Genomic DNA, 16,784 nt, shown 5'->3' on the forward strand with positions numbered 1-16,784 from the left:
GTAAATAAATCCTTGAAACTTGTTTCTGTGTGTATCTTGGTATCACCTAACTAGTTGTGTGTGTTGTGGTCTTTTTCAGGATTAGCCAAGAAAAACTTCAGGATAATCTTAAGGAGTTTAGAAAAATTGAAATAAAAGAGCACTGTAAGATCTTGTACAATGCTATTAGGCAGTGTTTGTCATTTTAGGGCACAAGAAGTATGCCGCGTCAGATAGCGGGGCAGGAAAAGTGCTGTTGTTATCTCCTCTCCTCTTGGGAAGTCTCTTGGGGTCTCAAGTGTCCTGTTGATTGAGAACAGCAAGTCTTCTAATTTGTTTAGGTTCATTGGGAATTAGTATTTTTGTTTGTTTGTTTGTCTTCCCAGAACTGTGACACAGTTAACTGTTTTCCTGGAACTGTAACACAATTTACACCCAGCCACACAGATCCAAGTTACTTGTTGATGAAGCTGTATACACATTATCTGATCACTTTGTATAAGTAGGGACCAAAAGGAAGATCCTTGTGAAAGGCTAGGTTAACTGAGGCAAAAAAAAGATTTTTCTGGTGTTCTTTATCATTTTCATGTCAACGTTAATGTGAGTTTGGACAGCAGACTCTGCAGTTTGTTGTTGCTTAATCTTGACCTTCCTGTGCGCCTGCAGTTGTTGGAGAGTCTGTGACTGAGGGACAGTTTTCAGAAACAATGTATCTAGCTTAAGCTTGCAGGAGAGAGTAGGAGGGGATGGTAGGTACATGGTGGGCAGGCCTGTGTGTGTATGTGTACCTAGCGGGAGTAAGAGACTTTCATCCTTATGGAGGCACAGGTTGGGCAATCAGGGAAGCTCCTCACTCTGTCACTGTGCTGGATGTATCTTGTCCTTGGAATGTAATTTTCATGTGCTTATAACTAAAACATGTATCTGCTCACTCAGTAGAGCTTCCGTGGTTGTGTTACCTTTGTGCAGTGTGTCAGTCAGTAGCACTCAATTTTTTAAAATAATAACACCCTCCACCCCCAAGAATTAAATGCTGTTCTGTGTTTTTAAGCATGTTCATCCCTAAATGTTTTGGAACAATGTAAAATGCTCACTAATGGCAGTGTGCTAACTCAGAAAAACGTGTCAACACAGGGCAGTGCTGAAGCATATACTTAAGTCATATTGAAGTCAATGTATTTAAACACAAATGTACATGCTTTCCTGAATCCGTATGTTTATTGTTAGCTGTTCTGAAATAAGATTCTTATTTTTGTAGTCCAATGAAAGATAAGTTTTCCTTTAAAAAAAGTGAGGTTTGGGAGTACTTTAAATATACAAACTGTATTATCTTTTGTTTTGATAGCTGATTGCTGTTTATGATGAACAAGAAACTCACCGTAAGACTGATGGCACCAATGGCAATTTGACAGACAGAAATAGCCCAGACTCTTTTGAGACGGAGGTGGCGGCTCAGCTGGCTGCCTTTCAGCCGATTGGTGGCGAGATTGAAGTGACTCCTTCTGCCCTAAAACTGGGTATGTATATCTTGCATGGTTGTTTTTTTTTTTACCAATATATAGCACTTTCTTATTTCTTTTTTCTTTCTGAGTATGTCTGTAGTCCGATTTTATGTAATTAAATAATTTTTTTAGCACCCTATTGTTTGCCTTGCAATTCAGTGGAGACAATTGTAATGACAAAAGTTGCACTTTTCAACAATTGATGCTGAAGAATGCAACTGAGCATGGCAAATTTGCACCTGAATCCTTGTATCCTGCTGTATGTTATGCCCATCCATACAGCTGGGGTCTCTTTTTTTTTCTCCTTTCCTTGACTGTGTGGGTTGCTGATAATCCTTCATTGTAATCTTCTGAGAGCAGAAGAGATTAAACCTATGCAAAGTATTTTCATATAACAAAGTGATTGAAAAAAAATTCTCAGCTTTTTTGTTGAGGAGCCTGAGTTCAATGAGTATAAAACTGCTTTGTGCAAATACTTCTACTAACTATCTGAGCTAGTGCCTTGTTTTGGGGATGGGAGGTAGAAAGGAGGAGATGCTGGTGGCAAACAGTTCAGCTCTTTGCCTTTGAAGAAGTTGTACAGCAGAGTCTATTTGCGTGTCTGACTTTCAGGTGAGCAAACTGTGATTAGGAGAGCTTCTGCTTAATTCCCTTTTACGTCAGAGGGTACTATGTGAAGTGCTGCAACTCTGGTCCCCCTGTGTTGTTTCAGTGTGCCTGGAAGGCCAAGAGTTCAGACACTAGTTTCCAATTATAAAGAGGGAGAGTCTTGTATGTTGAACACAAAGCAGTTTTAAATACTTTCTTGGGTTGAGAGCAGGCTAAGCTGTTGCCTAGATAGTAGATACAGAAGCTTTCAAAAACAGATTGAAGGTGAATCCTCTTACTCTCTGCCTGTAAAGCGATTGTACACTGACAGCATTTAGCAAATGAATTCCACCAAAGCTCATTATCCAACTCGCCATGTAGTATTGAGTACTGCTGATAGGCTCCTAATGGTGTGCAATAAAATTTCTGAGTGTAAGCGGGTGGGGTACGGATAGAAATACTACCTTTAGTTGTGTGCTCTCATAGAGTAATCTGATTACAACTTCAGAAATTGAAAGTTCACTTGTCTGTTGTTTGAATTGCATTTTTAAAGGAAAAGTCTGATGAACCAAAATGGTGAACTAAAAATATGTAATAAAACTCAATGGATGAAGCTGTGTAACTTCTAAGAGAAGCCTGTGCTCGTTTTTTGTACCTGACGTAGAAAATACTGAAATTGAAGCCACATGAAACTTTTAGATTCAAATTTCTGTGTTAATGGATCACTTCAGTTTTTTCTGTATTCTAGAATATAGAAAAATATCTTTCTATGTTTAATGACACACAGGAATTTCTCATAGTGAAAAATCTTGGGCAAAGACTGACTCTTGCAATAACTTGTATGTGTTTCAACTGTGTTTTTGGCAAGCGTGAGGTATGGAAAAGTTTGTGGCTAAAGGTCTAATGGTTGAATGGTTTGCCACTTCACTTATTGCATATTTTTAAATAACACTGTGTAAACGCATTTTTAGCATGTTTCAGAAAGTAGAAATTGTTCTCCATATACTTCTGAGCCCTAGTTAAAAATACTAAAGGGGTTTGTCTAGTATATGGTTGTACATAAGTTTAGGGTTGGAGAGAAGACTATTTCCCTTTCACACAATTTAATGTAAAACAGTTAAATGCTAGAGCTCTTGAGCTCACCAGTAAGCTACCAGGTAGTTAAGTTTTCATATCATTTGTGGAATCCTTTGCCTATACAGTGTAAAGGAGATGAAACATAACATGAGAAGAGTAGTCAATTAGGGTTCTGTTTAGTTTTCAGTGCAGTACTAATATATATTTGAATATAGGGTGCTTGCTTCTTAAAATAACATAAATATAATGTGTTTTTCTCACTGAGTCTCTTTCAGATTGCTTTATTTTACAAGGTAAATGAAAGATTTTCTACCTGTCAGTCCTACAAACTCAGTCTGCACTCTGCAATTTAATTGTTTTCTCTTCTGGATTTTACATCATGGATTACAGTTCTTCAGACTTAATTTTTGCCTTTATGTTTCATGTACAAGTCCCCAACCTTAAATGATGTCCCTGTTTCCACTAGAGGCAATGTGAAAAGTTAATGAAGTAATAAAATTGGAAAGTAAATGAAGAACTAGAAAGACAGTTTTGGTTGACACACAACACTAGTGCGTCATCATAACTTTTCAAGTATGTAACATGCCAGTACAGGTGCTTTGTTTTTAGTAGGAGAGTTTTAAATTTCTTACAAAGCTTTTCAATTAAACTAGCTGAACTATCTGAGTTTTTTAATGTTTGTAGTTATGTTGGCCCTCATAAGCCATCTTGTAATTTTTTGTGCATGTGTAAGCATGCTACTGGCCATTCTGGTTTCCTTTTGCATCTAATAGTTTAGTGTTCTTTTCTAGTGGTTTTCCCTGCATGGTAGGTAATGGAACAGGAAAGGAGTAAGAAGTTTAGCCTTTTGGGTTTTTTGTGATGTCAGTTTGTTTTTTCCTTTTCAGTCCACATGTGCAGGAAGGCGAGCACTAATTTATTTATGGAGGATCCATTTTATGGACATGTCCCTTTGAGCTGGAAATGCCTTCACGGCTGGCTTTGTTTCATTTGCTTGATTTGATAGATTATGGTCGAGTGCACGCAAATTTAGTTGTTTCTTTTCTCTTGCTCCTCTCCTTGGTGTTAAGTAGTCATGATTTTGCCTGGAGGAAGACAGACAGTATTCAGTGTTACTTGTCACTTCTGAATACTAAGGTAGGAAAAAAATTGAGGTATGTGTAGGTATCTCCATGATGGCTTGGGTTTTTTGTTGTTAATTATTTTTCTATTTCCCTTTCTTTGGTAATTGGGTTGAAGGTTCCTGAAGCTGTTTTCCAAGTATAAGCATTATGGGAAGCAGATACAATTAGGTTACTTTGTTGGCCAATACAGTAAAATTTAGCTTCTTAATGAATTTATACCTTTATTAGTGTTTAGTTAAAATTGAGATTAGATAAATAATTGCTTCAACAGTTATTAATAGCAGGTTATAAAATTCACTTGTAAACTACGGAAGTTTAACTCCTCCCTTTGGAAGCTTTCACTGCTAAGGCAAGTGTCTTGCTTTTCTCACTGAAAGGTCTTACTTTGGTATTTCAAAATTTGCATGCCTTTGCTTTATAGCGAATCTGAGAACAAGATCTTTTTGTGTATATATATATACACAGACGCGCACACACGCCCCATCTGATTAATGTTCTAGGCAAGTGGAAGACTACTTGGGTGCAAATGGTGCTTGGAATGGCTGATTACAGTCTCTCTTCTAAAATAAACTTACAAATGGCAATGATAGTTGAAGTTCAAGCTATGTTGAGGCACTTGTGCTTTTGAACAGTCAGTTCTTTCAATTCTGGACACTTTATGTAGTGTCTTCACAGTGGACATTTATTTCCTGAAAACAGATTGCTACCTGGGAATGCTCCAACCCTCATCAGGTCTAGTACAGGATAATAAGAGTATTAGCCTAGAAAGTTTTGATTTTCTATTTTGATGCAGTCATTGCTGCTGTGGCCACGTCTTTTTAACATTTGGGAAAGGTTACTTGCACTCTTGTGGAATTTCCTTGAAGATGTTTCAGGGGCTTCAGATAGAGAATATACTTAGTCAGCTTAATATATACCTGTGTTCTTGGGCTTGCTCTAGCTTAAATCATGTGTCATGAGGTTGTTCAAAACAGTCGTTTAGTTTGAAAGGCCTTATGTGTTTGGGTTGCTAAGTCAGTCAACAGAGATGCTTCTGTTGGACTTCAAACTAAGACACTGCCAAGAGAATTGAAGAAAAGGTTTCTTCCAGGAGTCTTTGGAAGTTTCTCTCTTGATAGGCCTGACAGGACTTAAATTGTTACCTTCTGGATACAGATGCCATCCCTTTTTGTGCTCAGACTTCAGACCTCAGAAAGAATTCTTTCTATTTCTTGTCTGCTTTGAAGTGGAAGTATTGTAAGTAGGCTTGGGGGCATTTTAAACAGCATATATTTGGTTAGTCCTCTTTCAAGTTGGTGTTAAGATACTGTGGATATACAGACATCTTATTTTTAAATACAGAGGAAACCACATGATTATGTTTTGTTTTTTTTTAAACAGATATGAATTGAAACTATTTATTTTATAAACCAAATGTTGTTAATGCTTTTATACACCATACATGCTGTCTCAGAGTAAGCAGAAAAGACACTTTTTCTTTCATAAAAGCTATCCTTTTCATCTTAATCTTGCAATGTCAGTTTATTGGCTGAGCAGTCTGATATTTGTCAGTACATTGAGTGTACTACGTGCATATAATAATTCTGTCCTGTATGATTCAGGGAAAATTAACATTTTGGAATCGTTAAGTTTCAGAAGAAATGCATTGTAGAAGCACATGCTGCGTTCTGTGGTTTGAGGCAATATTCCATATTTCCTTAAGCAAATATGACTTTACTCTCTTTCTCTGCATTGGAAGGCTGTTCTCATAATAGTGGTATCAAATGTTGTCATGTGCTGTTTGTCATAGGTGTTGTGAGGATGACACTGCACTTGATAGATTTTTCTCCTCTGCAGCATTCAGTTTAATCTGGTTTTAAAGAATTGTGATGATCAATTAAAGTCTACTTGTGTTCCTAAAACAAATGGTTTCTGTGCTCAGGCAAACTAAATGTTTGAAGATAACTTTTCATTTCAGTCAGAATGCAGGCTTGGTATGTTTTGACCTCCTGACTTAAGCCTGGTATTTCTTAGTTGTCCTTGATTCATGGAAATGAGCTTTGCAGCAGCATAGCTAAAGTTTATCTTTATATTGCAGCAAAAGAATACAGTAATGCTTTCTGTAAAGATAATGTGTATAAAAAAAATTTCCATGCATTTCTCTGTCTTTGGGTTGCCCATTTAGAAAACAAACCAGTCTTTCCTTCCTTTCCCCATACCCAAGAATTGAGTAGTAGTGCAGATAATAAATTACTGTGCATAGTTGGTTATCAAAGAACCCCGCTTTTTTTTTAATAGCCCCTCTGCCTCTGATATCCCTAAAGATTGTTTCTCATCAGTTATTCCCTTTGTCTCCATTCCCTTTGCAGTTGGTTTAATCTGCCTTATTTTGGAGCAAGGGGGTATCTCCATGAAAATATGTTAAGTAGGGTGAAGAATATTTTTCCATCACAAGTTACACATTTTCCTGCAGTAGCTCTCTCATTTCCAGCCTTTTGTTGCCCCAAGGAAGGTTTTGGGGGATGCTGATGAATGGGAGTTAGAATGATGGAATAAATTCTATCACAAAAGTCCACACTGCTTTTTGACACACTTTATCCAATATCAGTGTTTTTGTAAGATTTCTGTATATTTTACTAATTTTGTGACATTGCTGTTTCTGTGAGTACTTGTATATTGTTATGATGTATAGCTAGTTTCAAAGGTATCTCTTAAAAAAAAAAAAGGCAGACTGATCCACTTAGCTAAATATTTGCAGCTGAAGGTTTTGAAAGGTTATAGTATAATATCATACTGGAAGGCTATAGCGCAGTCTCTGCCAGTACACCCTAGTGCTAGGTAAGATAAAGGAGTGTGTGTGTGTGTTTATAAATCTCTACAGTACTATTAGCTCTGAGGCGATATGGCAAAATATGTATTTCAGGTTGAAAATGAGCCTGCTAAGCTTGGCTGATTGATAGTTTGAAATTGTTCAAGTTAAAACAAGACAAAACCAACACTTAAACGTGAGGTAGTAGATCACCCTTTATTTTTCCTAAGAAACCAAACCAGTGTAGTTTTACACATTTTTTGCAACATTTGTTTGCTAATGCTTGTCTACTGTTTGCTTCCATATGAATGTGTTCCAATATAGAGATGAACCAATCTTTATGAAAGTCATCATTAGAGAAGTTACAAATAACAGTTAAATGATTGTTTGCCCCTTGCCATGTTGTTCTTTCTTGTTGCTTTCTATTTAATATACCCTTTCAAGAGCCTTAGTTGATAGTTAATTTTTTTCTCTTTACTTTGAAGTGCCACTTGAGATTTTTATTGTTTCTCACAACAGATATCTAGAATCTCAGCCAAGTAAAATGGAGAGTTATGTATTTACTACTCCTGAACATAGTTGGCTAAAGATGCACCTTGCTCCCAATATGTTGCACAATTTTCCCATAGGCGCATGGACTGTTGATTCATGTTTTCCTTTCTTTGTAACCCATTACTTCATCAGAGGGAAGTCTGTTTACTGTAGACATTATGTAAAAGAAGGATGTAGTATGTTCACTAGAAACATGAATCCTGCAGATTATTTTGGTCATCTCTTCTTCAGCCTCCCACAAAAAGGGACAAATGACTCTCCGTGATTGAGTCCTTTTTAAACTTTCCTACAGAAATAATAATCTTGCCATTTTAAATATTAAGACAGATTAATAGGGAATGATTATTCACTTTCCTCACCACATAAAAACTAGGAGTATCGAACAAAACTATTGTTCAACAGATTACAAAGCAAAACAACCCTAAACTAACTTTTTCATGATGCATTCAACTAAATTGTGTAATTCAGTGTTATAGGCCAAAAATCAGTGAGTTGTAATACAGTTAGCTGCAGGAGGGTGGCTCATCAGTGACTGTTAAAATATGGCAGTCTAGATGCCACTCTGATTTGGAAAATTTTCAGACATTATTTTTTGCAAGCTGGTAGGATACACCACTTTGCAGGTATGCCCTCTCCCTCAGTATTTGCTGCCACTGTTAGATGCGGGATAATGGTTGAGGTGGACCCAGTATAGCTGCTCGTCTGCTCTTATCATTCCTTGAAACCTCCCATAAAGTTTCAAGTCCAGGAAGTTTCACTATTTTAATGTCTTTTAAAATTGGCAGGAAGAAGTTTGTAATTTGAGACTAGAACTAGTTTACCATGACCAGAATAAAAAACAATAATAATAAGACTTCTTATTTAAGGAAAGGTCAAAACAGAAAATGTTCTTAATTTAAGTCAGATATATAAAACACAGGCCATGTTTAAATATTATAAAGCCTCTCTTAATGCTGTAATTTGTGATACTCCTTTAAAATACTCAAAAAATGTATTTTACTATTTTACTACTAGTGATAAAATGCTACCAAAGTTATATTCAGGCTGTAAAGCTTAACTGCCAAAGTTTTAAAGAAAATCAAACTGTTGAACTGTGGAAAAGTGACTGCATAAGCACCTGTAACTGATGTTAGCTGAAGTGCTAAACCAGCTCTTGGCAATGTGGCCTCTTTTGCAGGTGCACAGAGTATTTTCTTTGTGTCAGTTTATTCAACTAGTACAGTTCATTAAGTATTTCATTTGAAGTTGAGAAATGGGCTGGGAATTGAAATAGAAGAAATGCTTATTTTCACCTTTCAATCTGTGAATAAAAATGAGGTGTGAGAGCCTGAGATCTATTAGTTTTAAAATCTTATAGGATATATTAGCCTAAAATGATTGATTTAAATTCAGTAACTACAGATAATACGCTGCTTAAAGACCCAGTCTGTTTAATAAGATGAATACTTTTTGCTGTGTCCAGCAAGTTGGATGACTAAGATGACTGGTGTTTTTAAGTTTGTTTAAAGTTTAGTTTCCATTAACATCTGAATGCCATTTGAAAGTGATTACACTTAAAAAAAAAAAAAAAGGAGAAACAAAAACCCACCACCCACCCCCCCAACAAAAAAACTTTGCGTGTGTGTAGGGGATTCTAATATAACACAAATTTTTTTTTTCCAAATGATACTCAAAATGCTTGAAGCTGCTGTAATTTTTAATCCTGTGTCTGAAGCTGGAAGTTGGAGGCTGTGATTCAGTCAGTGGGTGCACAATGATGGAGTGACTCACAAAAATGTTTCACCTGGAAAAGAATAAGAGAAAGCCTGGCCTGCAGTGGAAGGTGCTGATTCTTGTTGGTAGTAGCCAGTGTGTTCTCACAAAGCTCCTACTCGGTCTGCCCAGCAAGGATAGGAATTGTGTGTTTTGCTAGAGCTTGGGTTGGGAAGGCTAATCACAACTCCTTGTTGTGGTGGAGAGTGGATTGGTGGGCGGGATTGGGTGTGGAGGGAGGTGATTAATCCTTGCACCAGAATGATTCTGCTGCAGCTTCTTCCTCTCTGCTCAGTCTCTTCCACGTGGTACCTGCAGCCAAGACCCTTTGGAGCAGAGCCATGGTGCTCCCAGCACTCCAGTAACTCTGCATGGTCCTGGTCTGTCTCATAAGGAGCTGAAAATAGGAGCACTGTATTGATAAAGGTGAGAAAATCCTGAAATCACTCTAGATCTGACGTGTGTTGTAACTTCAAGGGTAAGAAAAGAATACCTGGTTAAGATCCAAACTGAAGTCCTGTCCTTCAGCTGGAAACTTTCTTGAGAGAAATTTTGAAATGGGGAGAAAGTAGCGGCATTACTTCTACATCTTCTCTAGATTCATTCGTATCCTAGCGCCTTAAGATGAGAAGGGGTTAACTTCTTTTCACATGGATGTGGATTTTGATCCTGAAAATGGGATCTAGATTAACTCTATTACTGAAATAATGTGTGCACGTGATTCTTAAATGTCCACCTTTGGACAAAAGCTGTAAATGTAAGTATTCCATAGTTGTTTCATTAGGCACCATTTCTGACAATGTCAACACCAAAGAAATTTCATTCTGGTCATAAAAACTGTGAGAACAGTTCTTGTGCTTCGTAACTGAAATATGACAATATGTTATAGCATATGCAACCAGAGAAAAATCATTCTTTTGAAATTTATGGCACTGAAGAACACCACCCCAAAACAATCTCTGTTTAAAGCTTTTACGGGGATTTACTTGTAGGCGTTGCTTTTCTTTTTCTTTGTAAGAAAAAGTACACCTCATTTAGAGTGATAAGGAAATACTTTGTTCTGCACTGGGTTAACATGTAAAAGAGAGAGTTTGTTGGAAATGCATTTTCATCTGTTCATAGATTTGAGTCAATTGTCTTAACTGTTACATCATCCTGGTTCATTAGTTTTCTATCCACTGGAATGAAAAAAAAAAAAGCAGTGTGCACTTTGGAAAGAACAGTTAGCTGTAGATCTGAAATTGTATTGATAGGTGCTATTATGAACAATTTGAGTTATCTTTAAACATTAAAAGTCACATTGTTAGTGCCTTACACATTGAAAAAATAAAAAAAGACCTGATCCTGTCCTGTCACAAGGTAGAATGTACCTTGTGAAGGTACACACAGAAGCTAATGTCAGCTACATTTTAAGTAACATGGCAGAACCATTACATGATGCCTCAGGTGGTGGTAAGTAATAAATCTGAGAGTGACCAAATTTATCCACACTGATTGCTTAGTGTGGATAGCTCAAAAAGCACTGATTGGCAGAACTGCCTGTATGCCTGTTAATGTGAAATTTCTCTGATAAAAAGAAGAAAAATAAGCATACATTGATGACCTTTCCTATACTTCAATATAAATTAATATCCTGCTTGTAAGATTTTCTTTCCAGTGCCTGAATTGTTCCATGACAGCACCAGGTTAAAAGTCATTCTGACTTCTCAGTTTAAATGGTGGTTGTTTTTGTTGTGTCTGTTCAGAGATCTTCCAGCCAAGAATCATCTATGCTGAAGTGCAATTTTACATTTGTGTGTGTATGCATGTAGTACTTGCAGTGTTTTGTTTCAACTCTGACTTGAAATTTTGTTGTGATTTGCTCAGAAGGAGCTCTCCAAAAATGTTTTGAGGCACATGCAGGTGAGAAAATAATTTGTCTGTCCAGGCAAGTGTAATGTGGAAGCAGGCAGCAGAGTAATTGTCATTGGTATGGTCTTTAACAGTTGACAGTTTGATACACACTTGATGGACAGCATTTTTCCCATCATAGTCAGCATTTTTATATGCAGGAGCAGAATTTAGAATTATTACTTTAACTATGTAGGTGATTTACGGTAAATCTCGACCCACTTACAGTATTCTGTCCAAGTGTATCTGTTGTTCTCTAAAATAGTTTTTCCCTGTTACCTGGAAGAACAAACAAACATTATGGTAGTTGCCACTGATGGATTGGCAACACATGTACTTGCATTTTCTATGTTCCTTGATTTGTCAGCTTAACCAAAAGTCATCTGAGTGTGTTTGCACCCAAAGCAATGCTAAAATCAAATTTTAGTACATAATTTGACTGCATTATAGATAGCACAGCTTACCAAAATGCTCATGGGTGATAAATTCTGGTTGTCTTCAGCAGTTTTCTGAGTTGGGCCCTATAACAGCAACCTGCAACCTAAATCCCAAAGAATAAAATTGTTTCAGCCTGGAGGTGAGTTGTGCTTTTCCAAGCAAGGAGACTTAAGAGCAAAAGAGTGAAATTAAGGAAGGGCTGGAATAAATTTTTTTTTGTGGTAGTCGTCACCCTGAGCAATACTCAGATTAGGCATCAAATTTGGTGCCAGAACGCAGAGTCTGGAGACCCTGAAGAGTTTAGGGGGACCCCAGGAAGGACAGCTAGAGCTCCAAAGTTCCCCTGACCGTGTTTGGATCCTGAACTCCAAACCTTACAGTATTTATCTGAGGTTGCATAGTGTTCTTAAACCCATCACTTCTTGTTAGGCAGCCCGCTCCTAACCTCAAATGCTGATTTTTGATCTGCCAAAGGGCTTAAGTGTGGCAGAGTGCTCTCTTAGTTAGGGTAAGTGTTAATGTCTGTGTACAGCTTTTTGGTGAAACGGGGAGGGTGGGAACCCCACCACATCAAAATAAGAAAATAGGTAAGGGAGACGTTTCTTTTGCGATTGTATTGATACAAGTTTTCTGTTTTTAATTGTGCACAAATGACTGAATTTCTCTCTGCTGTTTTTTTCTAATGTAACCAATTTAAATCTAAGTGTGGTTTCTACCATATGCTTGTTTCAACCATTTGCAGTTAAAAAAAATATTTCCAAAACGTAAGAGTTCAGGGAGAATACAGTTAAGGATGAATCTATGCAGACACTAATTTTTGAGGGTAATCCTAGCAAAAGGAAAAGATTGATCTACGTGGCTTGAAACTAAATGACACAGAGTTTACTTTAAGGGATGAAAACCGCAGGACTTTTTCTCATCGGCTTTGCCAGAGAATATATATTGTGAATAAGGTTTGAGACAGACACTTACGTTTAGAAGGTGCTGTGGTACCATAATAGAAGGTACTCTGTGCAAATTTTGAAAGAAGGTGAAATATACCCTGAAGTGATTGAGGTTAAAAGCTGTAACCAAATTTTAGTCTTGGACATATGTTTGAATTTTTGTTGTTTGTAAATTACTGATGCAGTGCAGCAAGATGAGGATAACTTAGGATTGTTTTAAACTTACAAACTCATTTAAAAAAAAACAAACAACTAGTTACCCTTATCTCGCTGGATTGCATCAGTAATTTACAAAGTGCTAACTCTGGCGCAAAACAGAAGTGCTTGTAAATAACGTGTTTCTGTGATCAACTTGGTATGCAGAAAGGAGTTTTTCTGTGTCTCATCATTCAGGAAAAGATGAATTTTCAGTTTGAGCTTACGCTGGTTGTTATAAATGTTCATCATAAAAAGAATAACATGGAAACACAGCATGACAAAAGAAAAGCAGGAAGAAAATGGATGACAATCTCATAAGTTAAAAATCTATATAATTGTCTTAGTATGTCTGTAATCAATGGCAGCAGTGGTGGTTTTTAATTGTATTTTATCCATGTCTAAGGAAGACTGTGATGAACAAATTCAAGGTATGTATGTATAATGGACATGGGCCGACTCCTGAGTTGGGCTGAGTCCTGGGCAGTGGGATTTGTGGAGGTTTCTCTTTTCCGAAGTGCAAGGGAGGATGATTGGTTTTCAAGAGCCCTGCGTATGCAGTACAGAAGAGGCAAGAAGAGGCTGAAAAAAGAAAGCCGAGATGGGGGAAGAAGTGTGGGCCAGAAGGTTTTCTTATGGTAGGAAGCAGCCTGAGCTGCAGAGGAGATGAGGGGAGATGGAGGAGAATTGGTTAGTTCAGGGAGCTGCTGAGAATTGCTGTCTCTTGAAAGGAGAGTACTGCTTCTTCTCAAGCCCGCACTGTGGGCCTCCCGCCTCCCCCCCGCCAGCCTCTTTAGCTGTCTGTGGGAAAATTTTTTTTTTTACCCTTCGTTCACTGTAGAAAAAGGAAAACAGAAATGAGAAAAGAGGCTGAGATGATGGCCTTGAAGAGTGTAAGAAACAGTATATTTGAATTTGGAATATGGCTCATTGAGTTGTGAAAGTTACAAATAAAAGTACCAATGCAAAGGGCTGTCTGGAAGTTTAGCAAGAGTGTTTCTCTGTACTGTTCATGTTTATGTCAAAAGGAGTTGGAGGCTAAATTATGCTGAATCATGCAAAAGTGTCTCAGCATCTGTATTCAAGCTGTTGTATTGAAGAGAGACTGAAAATTGGATACAGGTCATCAGAAACACTTTGGTCATACACAGAGAAAATATTTTAAAGAATAAGTATCTTGAAGGGAGTAATTTAAAAATACAACATTTCTTGGGTTTTAGCTTTTATACACTTTCATATCACATGTGCTGGGGGCGGGGAATTTCTCTTTAGCACTATGTGAAGAACAGGAATATTTGAGTGGAGAGATTTTGGTTCTCTGATATCTTTGGAAGGTCACACAAAATGAATAAATTTGATCAATCCCTTTCTTCAGAATCTCCTTGTAAAAATATGCATAGCTCTTGCATAGCTCTTGGTATCAAGGTGATAACTACTTGGAATAAAAAACAGTATTCACCTTTAGATTTTTGAGCATTCCCCCAATACCGGGACACAGATTTAAGTCTTACTCTTGCTTTTCTTAATGATTTCCTGCATAAGTGGAGATAGATGGGATTACCTGTGTATAAAAACTGTTGCTCACTCTAAGGGAGGGTAAGGGCATTAGGTTCTCTGGTCGTTGCTCAGTATCAGGTGCTGGTATTTATTCCAGCTATAATTACAAAGTGGTGCTGAGAGTGAATGTGTTAGTCACTCCAGCTTTGTTAGCATCTCTATAATGAGGAACCCGTTGCATGTTCAGACTTCTATTATAGATCTAGTAATTATGACTGCCATCAGTTCAAGCCACTATAGTTAATACTATAACTGACAGTTATAATCTTATTTTCACTCACATGCAACATTTGAAAAATTGTCTTAGACCAATGTTGTGGGTTTTTTTGTTTGTTTGCCTATGGAGAAATTATTTTGAAAAGACTTGGCGGAAAAAAAGTCTTTAATTTCATTTTGAATAATGTGAGAAATTCTCATATTATTAAAGATGTTTTCCCTCTTATCCCACCAGGAGGTTTTGCAGGGAGTGTTTTATAGCACCCGTGTATTCTGCTAACTGGACAGTTGTGTCACTAGAAGCTGCTGACTGGTCTTTGAGGTTATTCCCAGACAGTACATGAATAGTTGGTGAGTTCAACTGGAGATGCCTGCAAGAGGAAGCTGTTTAGCCTACAACTTCTCTGAAACAACTGCAACTGCCTGTGTCTGTTCCCTGGGAATCCTGGCAGTTGGTAGTGGGAGGCAGATCTGCTGTGAATAAAATCTCTTCCCCTTCTCCTCTTTATATCCTTATTTAGGTTGTCTCTGCAGAGCCAGCCCAAGGCATGTTAGATACTAAATGAAGTTAATGTAGGGAGTTATCTGTTTATCCTACAACTGCCTCTATACCCCAAAGCCTGTACTTGATCTGTCATTTACATGCCTCAGGTTGGGTTGGCACAGAAGTAGTCGTGATGGACTGTTGCATCTTGTGAGCTCATGGAAATAAAATTTATGACCGTGTATATTTGTGGTCATACCATCATATTCAAAGCTACCTTTCATACAGGTTAAATGTGGGCTTGTATAATTGGTATGCGAGAGGCAAGCCGTTGCTCACTTGGGCTTTTGGGCATAGACCAGTAGAAAGCAAGGAAGAGTTGAAAATGAGACACTGAGATCCTGGTTTGGTGGGTTAATGCAGAACAGTGCAATGGGAGCTGTTCTTGTTGTGGAGTGAAAGGCTGTAGACCAAAATGTTCTATTTTAGTTAGGTAACCACTAGTGGTTGTAGGAACTAACAGTAGCAGTCCAGTTCTTCCTGTGTTCACAGTTATTCTTTAGATCAAGCATATGATTTCCCTGGCAGAGCTTGATGGTACATGTGGTCATAGCTACATGCAACTACTCATTTGTTTTTCCGAGAAGGTGCCTTTTTCTCCCCATTTGTCAGCAGTTTTCACCTAATTTAGCAGCTTATGGATGAAAGCCTGTATAACAGAGCTTAAAATGTTCTAATTTCTTTAGCTTAGTAAATACTAAATGGCACAACCCCATCAAATTTAGTAATTTACCAGGTGGACACTGCCACAGATAAACTTATATTTAAGCTCTGTACACCTCTTAGCTAAATCACATGGAGCTTTACTTTGTGTTCCTGTAGCACCCTTGAACCATTCCTCTTTATTTTGTTTCTTAGGCACACCACTTCTAGTACGAAGGAGCAGTGATCCAGCCTTGGGCCCACCTGCTGACTTTCACCCAAGTGCTTCTCATCCCAGTGACCACAGCCTCAAGCATGGTTTGGCAGTAGGTGTCATGTAACTCATCTTTTTCTTAAGGGCAAAAACTGTTCTTACCTGTTGGTATATAGCAGTTTTATAAGCTATATGTGAATTTGGATCTAGAACAAAGTGCATCATACTAATTTTCTGTAAAGGAGAGAATTTCCTCTGGACAAAACGGTTATTTTAGATGGTACAGTCAATTAACAGTGGTTCTCTTCTTTAAAATGAGAGACTTACATAAAGCTGAATGGTGACATAAGATGCTGGAATATTGACTGAACTTTTAGCAGTTGTTTATTTGTTTGGTATCCTGTTGTCCATCTTACCATTGTTTAGTGGAAAAAAAAATTACTTCCCCTTTAATATGTTTGATTAGTCTTGCACCCTTTTTCACTTTTTCTTAAGGCATTTTTGTCTTCCTTTGGCACCTTGCTACTATCCTGCATGATCCCTTTCTCTCACTTTTCTGTTTACGACCTGACTCTTCACTTTTGAGGACAAATTTGTTTTCAACATATTTATTACTAAATATTAGTGCAAAGACACAATTAGTGAGGATGCAGTAACTGTTAATCAGATGTTATTGCAGGCTGTTTTCAGTCTTCTAAAAGTGATGCTGTCCTGGTCACACATGGGCCACATTTTTTACTTGGCAATTTTAAGGCCTGAAGTTTTGTGTTTGTGTGTAGGGA

At 37.5% G+C, this 16,784-nt stretch overlaps 1 protein-coding gene across 1 annotated transcript in view; it reads left to right on the plus strand.

Moving 5' to 3' along the window:
• Positions 1–1,324: 1,324 nt before the first annotated feature.
• The window catches only part of PARD3B (par-3 family cell polarity regulator beta), a gene marked incomplete at both ends in the record, with an annotated part of 143,268 nt that continues 127,808 nt past the window's right edge, over positions 1,325–16,784 (plus strand). The window contains 2 exons of the mRNA XM_010291689.1: positions 1,325–1,496; positions 16,005–16,114. Of these exons, the coding sequence (XP_010289991.1) occupies positions 1,325–1,496; positions 16,005–16,114 (282 nt within the window). The remainder of the gene's footprint in view (positions 1,497–16,004; positions 16,115–16,784) is intronic.

The sequence above is a fragment of the Phaethon lepturus genome, unplaced genomic scaffold (assembly GCF_000687285.1).
Source record: "Phaethon lepturus isolate BGI_N335 unplaced genomic scaffold, ASM68728v1 scaffold9447, whole genome shotgun sequence".
In the NCBI taxonomy this organism is placed as follows: domain Eukaryota; kingdom Metazoa; phylum Chordata; class Aves; order Phaethontiformes; family Phaethontidae; genus Phaethon; species Phaethon lepturus.